The following is a 12,905-nucleotide window of genomic DNA, read 5'->3' as shown; positions in this document are numbered from 1 at the left end:
AAAGTGTCCTCACATCCAGATTGCATTTTGAAAGTTTCACCAGCTTTAGTAGGGTGTATTCCAATTCATAAAAATTGGTCAGTCATCTCATAAGATTTATAGCAATAACATACTGAATTTTCAAGTATCTACAACAATTTTAAATGCCTGTACAGAAAAGTTTGGAAACTTATTGAAGGCACCTCATAGTTTAATTTAGTTTATAGCAAAAGAAGTAAAAGGGGGTTTGATCCTTTTCTTTGAGTTCAGGTACCTCCAATTGTTTGCGAAATTTCAATAATGAGTATTAGAGATTAATTAATAAATATTAAAAAAAAAAGAAGTTTTAAAAAATTTTCAGGGGTCATGATATGATCACAAACAAACCATCTAAAAATTCAAACATTAAAGATTGGCATTGAATTTGATCTATAACCACTAGATACTAATTAAGCAAGATTCCTTGAATTTCAGTTTCTTCTTAAGAACCTCAAACTTAAGCCTTAAATTCTAAATATTTTCTACAATCAAATTCATGTAATGGATTTTGATCAAAATTGGAAGAAGGATTATAAACACCAGGTTTAGTGCCATTATATATTGATTTCAATCTTCATAAGGGTACATAAGCGGGAATGCCTAATGAGAGAACTTAAATGCCTATTGGAGAGAACTTCAATGCCTATTGGAGAGAACTTGAATACCTACTAGACACTGTCCTCGAGTGTCTAAAGTCTCTCTGTACAGGGGTTTGTCAGGACAACCTGGCATGAGGGTATTTTTTCATACAATTTCAACCATTTGTGACCAAAATACAACATTCCCACTTATGTACTGACAAACTTTAAAACAAATTTTCTAATAATAATATATATGAAATCTGGACAAATTAAACTACCATATTTAAGTGTATTTTACGCTCGGGCAAAGACGCCCCACCCCACCCCCACTAGTTAATGATAAAATTACAATTCCGTTTCTGAATTTTTGAGATGAGGATTGGTTATATGTATTATTATTCATCGGATTAATGTTCTCATCTTGAGTGTGATTTTCACAACGTTTCGGACGATATTACTTTTAGAATTGATTTTTCCCAGTACTCTAACCACTGCACAAGGACCCGTGGCGCAGTGGTTAAAATATTGGAAAAAATCAATTGTAAAAGTAATATTCTCCTGAAGGTTGAAGGTTTAATCCTCAGTGTGGGCGACCGAAATATACATTTGCTAATTACTTAGGAGCTCTATCCAGTCATGGCTGACGGAACAAGAGCACGCTACCCCCGTGAAGTAAATAAAGGTTTCCGCTCGAAATTTCGTCCAAATTCCCGAGTTCGACAGAAAAATTCCCGAGTTCGACAAGATACACCTGAAGAAGGTCGGAGGTTATATTGACCGAAATGTTGTGAAAATAGCACTCAAGATGAGAACAGTAGTCGGATGAATAATAATACATAAAATTACAAATTACTTAAAACTTCATAGCTGATAGAATGAGAACAAACTACCATAAAAACTTCATAGCTGATAGAATGAGAACAAACTACCATAGTGGATTTAATAAAGGAATTGTTTGAAATTCTGTACAGATTTCACAGTTTGAAACAAGACAGCAGAGGTTATCTCAACCGAAAGACTGTGAAAAAAATATCCAAGATGAGCCTGAATAATCTAAATACAAATTGTCAATCCTCAAGAATTCAGCAGGTGACAAGAGCAATATCATCAAATATTAAGACAATATCATCAGGTGAGACATCTTCTATAAATATAAAAGTGAAAGTGTGTGTGTGTGTGTGTGCGTTTTCGTGTATGTCCAAGAAAGGCTTTTTTTTCGAGAACCGATCGGTCGCCTCACAACTTCTTAAAACTTTTTATATCGCGCCTAAATGATATCTACGAGTTAACAACTATCTATTTAATTTGCCCAACTTTGAAAAGATAAACATTCAACAATTTTTGATCGCCGCATGTGCATTAAGCTTTTTTGTTAAAAAAAAAAAAAGTGAAAAGACTCGTGGTCAAAGTTGACATCATTAACTCGTCAAAAACGGGCACCTGCCAAGTCGCACGCTTTTTTTTCACACTTTATTATTTTCCAACTGCGCGTCAAGGCTTCGTTTTTTTTTTTTTAAAACAACCAACGATTTTTGTTTTCATTTACCCAAAAACACATGCACCTACAAACACCCGGGCAACGCCGGGACCCCCCCCCCCGCTAGTAGGAAAGAAAGGTAAACGTAAAGAAAAGGTAGAGCATAAATATTGTTTCGTGTACCAGCTTAGTAAGCCATTAAGTAATCCAAAGTATGGTAAATCCAATATGGAGGTAATCCAATAGAGAGGTAATTCCGAAATGGTAACCAGTTCCTTGATGTGCAGGAATGGGATGGAGAGAAAAAAAAACAACAAAAAAAAAAACATGGAAACATATATTGTTCAATATGGGCAAATAATAAATCAAAAAATTTTGTTAGCATGTGTTAACAAAAAATAAAAATATATATATAAATAAAAAAAATAAAAAAAAAATGTGGAAATACATCTCGATATATAAAAGCGAAAATGTATGTATGTATGTGTGTATGTTTGGATGTCTGCTAAAAACTTTCGACAGACGCGACGAAAATTCACAAACTCGGTATCATATCGAAGCTCCATCCTTTGCTCGAAAAATATCGAAAAATTGGCCAAAAACGTTAACTTTTTCACCCCAAAATCGACATTTTCGACAGAGGGGGGGGTCAACAAAAACGGTCCTCTCGTGACAATGACCGATTCTACACATGCGTCAGATTACGCCGTGACCTGATTTATTTTAAATAGTTGGAAAACCGAACAAATTTCTCTGTATGTCGCATTAGCTCGGTTGGTTAAGGCCTTGGTTCATTATCTAAACGTTTTGGGTTCAAATCGTGGTGTGAGATGTTCTTGTTTTTTTTTGATTTTTTAAATTTAAATATTGAACCAGTGTTATTTAAGCCATTTTTTACGTAATGTTTGTTTTTCTGCTTTTTTCTTTTTTTTACTTCGCTTATTCTTAGCGACACCCAAAAACACCTGGGTACCCACCGATTTTTAAAATGTTAATATTGAAACAGGCTTATTTAAGCCATTTTTCACATGTTTGTTTTTCTGTTTTCATCGTTCGTTTGCCTTATGTTAGTTTTTTTTGTGTTTTTTTTTATTGTTTGATCGCCGCATAGCGGGGAAAACAGAAACTGGCTTCCGCAACTTGACGTTATCGCACCTGCTAATTTCGGTTTATAAACGTCAACTTAACACTTATCAATTTATCTGTTCCCGTGGTCGAGATGGTTAGGTCGCGGGGTTTTTTTTCCATTTCATTTCCACCTCCGCGTCAAACGTTCGGGGTTCAAGCCTACCTTTATACTAAAACTATTTTTTTTCTATTACACCTCCAAAAAACCAGCCAACGTTTTTGTTTATTTTTAACAGGGTTGTTTTAATCTACTCCCCCCCCCCAACACACACCTCCAAACACCCAGGCAACGTCGAGTACCCCGCTAGTCTATATATATAAAAGCGAAAATGTATGTTCACTTTTTGTGTATGTCCAAGAAAGGCTATTTTCAGAGAAGCTGTCAGTCGGTTCACAACTTTTTAAAACTTTTTATATCACATGTAAATCGTAATATCTCACAGTTAACAACGGAGCTCGCCTGTTTATTTAATTTGCTCGATTTCGGGAAGATAAATATTCAACAGTTTTCACTCGCTGCATGTAGGTTAGACCTTTTCCTATAATGTTTCCCCCTACCCCCAACATCTTGTGGGGGGGGGGCAAGCATTCCCGCACCAAATGAAATGCTACCCCGCAGTCAAAAGTTGATCTTATTAAGTCATTAAAACGGGCACCTGCTAAATCCAAATAGTTAAATAAATTCAAACGTGTTTCCGTTAGCATCTTGCGGTGGGGCAATGGTTAACGTCGCACATTTTTTTTTCACACTTTAATTTACAACTTTGCCTCAAGGGTTCGGGTTCAATCCTCATACTTACCTACCAAACATTTTTTTTTATTTTACCCCCCCCCCTCGGAGTTTCCACACACACCTCCAAACACCCGGGCAACGCTGGGTACCCCTCGCTAGTTTATATATATAAAAGCGAAAATGTATGTTCGCTTTTTGTGTATGTCCAAGAAAGGCTTTTTTCAGAGAAGCTGTCAGTCGGTTCACAACTTTTTAAAACTTTTTATATCACATGTAAATCGTAATATCTCACAGTTAACAATGGAGCTCGCCTGTCTATTTAATTTGCTCGACTTCGGGAAGATAAATATTCAACAGTTTTCGCTCGCCGCATGTAGGTTGGGCCTTTTCCTATAATGTTTCCCTCTACCCCCAACGTCTTGGGGGGGGGGGAAAGCAATCCCGCACTAAATGAAATGCTACCCCACAGTCAAAAGTTGACCTCATTAAGTCATTAAAACGTGCACCTGCTAATTTAAGTAATTAAATAAATTCAAACGTGTTTCTGTTGGCATCTCGCGGTGGGGCAATGGTTAACGTTGCACGGTTTTTTTCACACTTTAATTTACAACTTTGCCTCAACAGTTCGGGTTCGATCCTCATACTTACCTACCAAAACATTTTTTTTATTTTAACCCCTCCCCCGGAGTTTTGATTTACCCAAAACCACACACACTTCCATACACCCGGGCAACGCCGGGTACCCCTCGCTAGTCTGTAATATAAATCTCACCTGCCTGTTTAAATGTGTGTATGTATGTTTGTATGAATGTATATTCGTATGTCTGCCTAAAACTTTCAAAATAGGCAACAGATTTTAACGAGATCGGTATCGTTTTGAAGCTCGACCCTTTGGACGACAAATATCGAAAAATTGGCCAAAAGCATTAATTCCTTCACTCTCAACTGGACAGTTTTATACAGGAAGGGTCGATTTTTTTGTTGCCATTTTTTTCAAGTCATCACAACATCGCTTAAGATGTGTTATTTCGACCACCCATGACGTCGCAATCACAGTGCGCACATCGGTAAGACAGTTTGTATTTTTTTTCACCTCTTTTTCCTCTGGCGCATTACGGGTTTGAACCTGCTTATTATTTCTTTTTTTTTTTTGCGCTCCCTATTTTCCTTCTTTTTTTTTTGCTCAACCAACACCCTTATACCCACCTCCACTTTCTTTCCCACCTTCACGTCATGGGTTTGAGTCTACCTGCCTACTACAACTTTTTTCTTTTTGCTTAACCCACACCTCCGAACACCCGGGCAATGCCGGGCACCCAGGATAGTTTGTACCTATCTAAGGAAATGGTAGTTTGTACATATCTAAGGAAATGGCAGAAACACTAGAGGATGATCTCCAATCTGTAGTGGACTGGGTCACCTTCAAAGCTGCCAAAACTAAGCCTGTTTCCTTCAATGATTACAAGAAATCTTCTCTACCACCAATAGCAATGGCCAAGAACACATTACCTGAAAGTACTTCCTTTAAACTCCTCGGCCTAACGTTTACAGGGAACATGAACTGGAATAGATACATTGAGAACATTGCCAAGGCTGCTGCGAAGAAGGTGGACTCTCTCTACCATGCTAGAAAACTACTAACGCCTGAAAGTATTATTTGGATTAATTGGATTAACGTTCTCATCCAGGGTACTATTTGCACAACGTTTTGATCCATGCAGCCTCCGACCTTCTTCAGGTGAATAAGTCGAAGGTTAACTCTATACTTCTGAGGCTTTGAATTTAGTTTCTTGTTAAAAATAAAAATAATAATAATAAATCTTATCAAACAAAACACTATGGGATATTATTTCTAAATTATTTATAACTAATTTGGTATCAAGGTAATGCTGACTTATTCGTAAAATTAATGGTGGAAAATAATTTAAAAAATTTTCGGAGGTTTACAGTAGCTAAGTTGTTAATGACACGGACTGAAAACCTGTGTGTGTGAAATTTGAATCCAGTTCATTCCACAGAAACGCTTTCAAAAATTCAGAAAGGTTTCTGCTTATTCTTTATTCATGAAAGAATCGATAGCAGAACTGCCACACGAACATTTCCATTACATAGTCGCCAACCTAATAAGTCCCGCACTATCAGCTAGGCTTTAGCCACTGTCGCATCGATGAAATGCTGCATCCCTCTACCTGTTTTGCAAGTATTTTAATGGTGGATGCTTTGACAAACCCGACAAGCAGCAAAATCTCGCCCCTACACAGCAGAAATCCCTAGATGCAAGAAAACCTTCTACTCTAATAGTTTCTTCCCTACAACTGCTAGACTTTGGAATTCCCTTCCAGGTTCCTGCTTCCCTGACTGTACTGACATGCAAAAGTTTAAGTGTAATGTAAACAGACATCTTGCTGCTCAACACCCTACTTAGTACCCCTACAAATTATGTTCCAGATAGAAGCCCCCTCCCCTATATCAAAGTGGCACCGTGCCTTGTTTGAGGTGAAAATGCAATAAAAAAAAAAAAATAAATCAAATTATAGATCTGGACTTTTTTGAGATGAGGAATGACTGTCCATATTATTTGGATTGATCAGACTACTGTTCTCATCTTGAGTACTATCTGCACAGGGGAACTCTGGCAGTGTCCAAATGAATAGCAACTGTCTGATATGAAGGGTTTTCCCCACATTGATCAAAGCTGATTGCCTTCAAGACATCCCGGCCCAGAAGGCCAGGCGGACGTCTTTGCTTCGATCAGTTTTGCTTTATTTATACAAAAAAGACAAACAAGCAGCCAACAGGATGGGACAGCAGGAATTTTTTAAAATTCGATCAAAATAAGAGAGAGATGACGTCCATTTTGAGTGCCGCTTTCGGGAGAGCCGGATATTCCCCACATTAAAAACTGACCTTGTGTCTAACTCTGTACTCGTGGGGAGGCAAGTAAATAGGAACATTTATCGTTGGTTAGTTTTCAATCTTGGAGTAATATTCCTTCTTTCTTTCTTTTTTTTAGATCCTTTCATCAAGTGGCTTTATGCCTTGTCCTGAGCGATTTCCATTAAAAAAAAAAAAACTCACCAGGATTTGTTGTTTGCCTGATCATGTTGCTGCTGCTGCTGCTGTGATTGGCTCTGGGAAGAGGAGCCATTTGCAGCCAAAGAACTAGATGTTGACTGTTTCGTTTCCTCTGGACTGCTGGGAGAAGCAGGTATCATGCAAATTCCCTCATCTTTATCGGGTGTGGACGGAGTGGTGATAGATGCTCTGTAAAAAGAAAAAATAAAATAAAAATAAAACAATGAAAAAATAAAAATAAAACAATGAAAAAATAAAATTAACCAGGGTCATTTCAAAAGTAAAGCCTCCTATTTTTTTAAACTCAAAAACTATAATGTTGAAGAACTACAAAGACGGGTGCAATACCATTAAAACCAGTGACCTTTTCTGCTCCAGAATTTCTTTTTCTACATAGTCACCGCCATTATCAATACACTTCTGCCAGCCTCTTTTGATATCTAGGTCGTAAAAGCCCAAAGCGCACTTTGTCACTCACATTTCTGTCGCCGCTCTGAAATCGACAAACCCATCACCCAACTGTGCTGACAACAACTGTATTGGCTTCGTAAACATTCAACAGGTGCCACTGAATGTTGATTAGTACAATTTTTTTTTTTTTCTGCATGAAGGAATTCAATGGCGCATCTGTTTCTGGTGCATGTCTATGACAGGGGCTTCTTTCTTAGAGTCTCACACCGTCAGTATCTGCAACGGAGAGATGAAACTTTTAGGTCATGAATGCATAAGTTCAGTCATTATAACAATGCAATTTATTATTCCCTCTGATTTATTTAGAGAGAATAAAAAAAGATAGGAGGCATAACGTTTGAAACGTCCTTCATATATTAATGTAAATCTTTTGTATTTTAATGAACGAAAATAAATCAGTTATCTGCTTTAAATTGAAACTACGTAAAGAAGGGAGGGTTCTCACTAACATATTATTAGCGTTTTATTTGGTTTCTTTATTTTTCTTATTATTATTTTTCTTTATTTTGGGATGTTTTTAAGGCTTCCATTATCTGCCTCCCTCCCCATCATCATCATCATCATCATCATCTCATACACACTACACTTTCTTTTACTCATCCCATAAAAATGTTATTGTAAATATATATATATATATATATATATATATATAGATATAGATATATTTATCGGTATATATATAATGATTGTAGATCTATACTCTAATAAGTTTTTTCTTTGTGTGTGTGTGTATTGATATTCATATTAAAATACTTTTTTTTCTATTTATTTAAAAAGAAAATACAACTTTGCTATATATGGGTCGTGGAATTGCATTCATTTGCAAAAAGTCTAGCTAATTTGCATATTCTTTTAAACATTCATTTTAATAATTTCCCTATTAGTTTTTTTCGTTTTTCTTATGGGATGATCATCTTTAGTTAACTTCTACATGATTTATACTTGCATAATATTTGCGTGAAAAGCTTATAGTAAACACAAAACTCTTTCTATATATAATTATGTATGCGTATAGATATTTGTTAACAAAATTTTACCTACCAAACTTTTCTGTCAGTTTTTGGTCTACAGACATGAAACTTAATATATAGTACTCATTTTTCAACTAACAATCATTGAGTCTTATTAACACTTATCCTTGAGTGGCTCTTGGCCTTAATAATTATTGACCCAAAAGTAAAGAAAAAGCAAAAAATACTATTAAAATTCAATGGATCTTACATTCTTCTTTGCTTGTCTCTATGTACCCTGAACGCCGTCATTACACTGGATAAAGTCTGATATACTAAAGTGTGGATCTTTACTTGCTTGCTTGTCACCATGCACACGGAATGACGTAACAAAAGATGAACGATGTAATTAAAAGGCGAATGATAAGAGTAGTGGGAGGAGATGGATCACGTGAATAATTAAAAGAAAGCGGGATAGGGAGAGGGAATAGGTGAACGGGGGGAAAGCAAGAGGGGGACAACAGAAGGAAGACAGATCAAGAGAGGGAAAAAGAGCAAGAGGGAGAACGACAGATCAAGAAGGTGGGGGGGAAAGACAGATCAAGAAAGGGGGAAAGACAGAGTCAGAGGGAGGAAAGATAGAACCAGAGGGGGAAGACAGAGCAATGGGGGGGGGGAGACAAAAACGGGAAGACACAGAAGAGCAGGGGGAGAGACAGAATAAGAGAAAAAACAGAAGAGGGGGAAAAACGGAGGAGGAGGAAAGAGAGAAGAGGGGGGGAAACAGAGGAGGGGAGAGAGACAGAGGAAAGAAAAATAAAGCTGATAAAAAAATGAATGATTATTATCAAGAAAGAAATATATATATATTTGAAAAAATAGATGACGTCATAATAGGATCATTATTTTTCAAAACCTTCCTTTCGTCTTTTATGACGTCATCGATTGTTAAGTAAATACTTTCATGCAAAAAAAAAATACGATAAGAAATATTTAATATATACATATAGATATATTTAACTGGTATACACCCCCCCCCCCATATAAAACAAAATGTTTTGCAAATGTATTACTTAAACACTTCTACAAAATCATAAAATTTGATTAGTAATTTAATTTTGGTACTGCTACAGTTTGTGTGACCCATGCTAAAACCGACTTTTTGTTATCTTCAAACTGTCATGGAAAGAAGCTTTTTTTTTTTTTTTTTTTACAAAGGAGTCACCACTTATCAAGGCCCGGGGGCCACTCGAGGATAAGGGTTAATGAGTGTACAGTGGTCAAGGGGAACATGTCAGACATCGTTAGTAGTGGAAATTTGGTAAATTGGATTACTTAAAGGGGATGGCTCATCAATCAATTTGTTCGCGTTGGACTTGAACAAATTCTTGATGAGCTAATTCCCTTAAGTAATCCAACATTATTGCAAGACAGCAGGCGACAATTTTCAATTGTATATTGAGTAAATTGTAAAATTCGTATGTGTTAACGCAACAGAAAATCCACAAAATTTTAGAAAATAGAAAAAGAAGATTCTCGGAAATCCTAACACTAAAAAAAATATTTTGTTTGTTTCCTTCAGGCCAAGATCACAGTGTAGTATCTGTTCTGATGCTACACTTAATCTTTTCTGCCGTCAGTCAGTAGAGGAGAAATCCTTCATGACTGAGACTATTTTTATTCTTGTTTCTATCCAGAGTGCCCTTTTCCCCCCACATTAAAAACCGACCTTGTGTCTAACTCTGCCCTCTTGGGGGAGACAAATAAATAGAAACACTAACATAGTAGGTCTTGTTCAAAAGCTGTACGAGTACAAAAAAGGGGGGATTATTCAGAACTCACTTTTCTTATTTTTGTCCTTCAAACTTCACATTTAGTGATCCATATTTCTGACAAAGGGGTAGAAACTGCTGTTTTCTTGGTCAGAATCTATCTATCCAACGTTTATCCGTTACTGTATTTTTGACTTTGAAATAGTATTTTATTTATTTATTTTGACCTTTTATATTAAGTGGTTTCATGCCTTGTCTGTAGCTATTTTTATTAAAGAAAAGAAATTATACATTGGTCTTTATTATAATGGAGTATACGATCTGCTTGAATTAGATCTGCCGTCTAGTCGCCAGAATGTAACAGCTGCTTCAAATTATTTCATAGTTCTTGCCCACCGCAATACTTAAATACTGCACGCCTGTGGAACTCTGTTCCATCTGCCTGCTTCCCACATGACTACAACTTGGATGTCTTCAAGTCCAACGTTAACAAATTCCTAATGAACCGCCCCCTTAAGTAAACATTTCATCAAATCTCTACACTAACGTAATGTGCTTGCAATAACCCTTATCCCTGAGTGGCTTCCGGGCCTTGATAAGTGGTGACCACTGTGTAAAAAAAAAAAAAAAAAAAAAAAAACCATTGCTGCATCTGAACTGACCAAACCTGTGGCGATACACGTTCACATTAGACTCTCTGCATAATCACACTGGTGTTTGCTCAAAGACGTATGCCATCTCCTTTCTCATTGTGTTCTGCAGTCCTGAATGTGCTGCCTCAGAACTGTGTGAATGAACATGTATCACTGTCACAGTTTCGGAGTTCTGTATTGGCTAATTATCGTGATATCTTTTTAATTTTTTTTTTTTTTATTACATTTTCACCCCAAACAAGGCAAATTGCTACTTTGGTGTATGGGGCCACTATCAGGGACAACAACTACTGGGGTACTATGTAGGGATTTGGGCAGCAAGATGTCGGTTCACATTACACTTGAACTTCTGCACGTCAGTACTGTTGGTGAAGTAGGGACCTGGAATGGAATTCAAAAGTCTAGCGGTTCTGGGGAAGAAACTACTGGAGTAGAAAGATCTTTTACATCTAGGGATCTCTACAGTGTGGGGTTGGGATTTAGCAGCCTGTCAGGTTTGTCGAGGGTGCTCACGTCGTGGGAGCACAAGTGATTGCAGTTCGTCAGAGCATTCACCACTAAAATACTTGTAGAACAGGCAGAGGGATGCAACATTTAGTCGATGGGACAGAGGTTGAAGCTTAGATACCAGTTCAGGGCTTATCAGGTTTGCAACTCTCTTTTGAACCTTGTAAAGGAGCGAGAGACTAGTAGCAGATGCACCAGCTCAAATGTGACAGCAATACTCCATACATGGGCGAATGGTGGCCTTATAGAGGTATATTCCTAAGTTTTATGCATTCCCTAATTAGCTTAGAAGTTTCTGCCTATCGCTAATGGTTGTATGATCATGGCTTAACAAAGAAAAAAAAATAGAGTGCGGGGGGGGGGATATAATGATATAATACTGACCCAAAGGATCACAGATGTTCTAGTGAATTCTAATGATTTAAAAAATTTTTGTTTATTCAAAGAGAGATGAGATTCTAATTCCACAAAACTACTTTTTTTTTTTTATTCCATAAGTTCAGTTTTCATTTTTACCATATCAGCAATGTTTTCATTTTCTTCAACTATTTGATGGGAGAGGTTCATCTTTGCACTTAAGGTCGCAGGTTAGAGTTAAGGTGCGTTTTCTTATGATGAGTCCATTCGTGAGAAATCAGATGCAGCTAAATGTAAAACTTGCCATATCGCTTTTTGGAAAATTGACAGGAGAAAAAAAAAAAAGTGCAAAACGAAGTCATTGGCCATGGACTGAGAACGCAATCGGATTAAGACATTTTCCTGATCATCTGCTTAAATCCTGGATCGAGCAATTTACAGGATTTTATTTAATTCATGACCTTAGCATTTCTCATATCGGTTTCAATAACACGTTCAGTGGAAAGCAAATGAAATGCGAAAGAAATAAATTTCGCTTTTTTTTTTTCCATTTTTCTTAAACTTTTTCTTCTAGGGGATGGGACATCCAACCAGATGTCTGACATTTACCCCTATTTTAGTGAGTCCAACCAAGAGATCTTTTCAGGATTCTAGCCGTCCCTTTCAGTGCAATCGTTTGTATTTCACTTGCACTTGGTTCACCGGGTATGCTTGCTATGTACTTTTTAAAGTTCTTTTTCATAAGCCCAGTTGCTCCTATGATGACTGGTATAATTGAAACGTCTTTTAATTTCCAATTTCGTTTCATATCATACATAAGTCCTTGATACTTTGTTATCTTTTCCCTCTCAACTCTGTTAAGCCCTGTATCATTGGGTACACTGACCTCTATTACGGTCGCTTTTTTGTTTGCTCTGTCCCAAATCACTATATCTGATTTCGCTCAGTATGATTCTGATTGTTACGATGCAAATTTGATTTTTTTTTTTTTCACGTTGTTTCCCTTTGAACTACTGTCTTTATCAATTTGTGTTGGATTCAAATGTTTAACTACATTTCAGACGATGTGTCTTCCGGTCTTCCTCATGGTTAGTTCTCCTTTACCTTACGGAGGTATCTGTAAAGCTCAAAATGAGCTGTGGTTCATATCAACATTGTGGAGTCGATAGTCCAAATAATCAAC

At 36.8% G+C, this 12,905-nt stretch overlaps 1 protein-coding gene across 4 annotated transcripts in view; it reads right to left on the bottom strand.

The window, feature by feature from the left end:
• Window positions 1-12,905, bottom strand: part of LOC145258207 (uncharacterized) — a 369,722-nt gene that overhangs the window by 152,857 nt on the left and 203,960 nt on the right. For 2 of the 4 annotated variants that reach the window (XM_080116142.1, XM_080116143.1), the window contains exons 1-2: window positions 8,705-8,954; window positions 7,016-7,201 (exon numbers count right to left, since the gene is read on the bottom strand). In XM_080116142.1, the coding sequence (XP_079972268.1) occupies window positions 7,016-7,201; window positions 8,705-8,805 (287 nt within the window). In that variant the 5' untranslated portion in view covers window positions 8,806-8,954. Of the gene's footprint in view, window positions 1-7,015; window positions 7,202-8,704; window positions 8,955-12,905 lie in introns of those variants that run through there. The other 2 variants (XM_080116144.1, XM_080116145.1) reach the window with 1 other exon arrangement.

The sequence above is a fragment of the Euprymna scolopes genome, chromosome 33 (genome assembly GCF_053919585.1).
Source record: "Euprymna scolopes isolate OS-2025 chromosome 33, ASM5391958v1, whole genome shotgun sequence".
Classification (NCBI taxonomy): domain Eukaryota; kingdom Metazoa; phylum Mollusca; class Cephalopoda; order Sepiida; family Sepiolidae; genus Euprymna; species Euprymna scolopes.
Note: the sequence above shows the minus strand (reverse complement) of the source record. Positions and strands in the feature narration are given on the sequence as shown.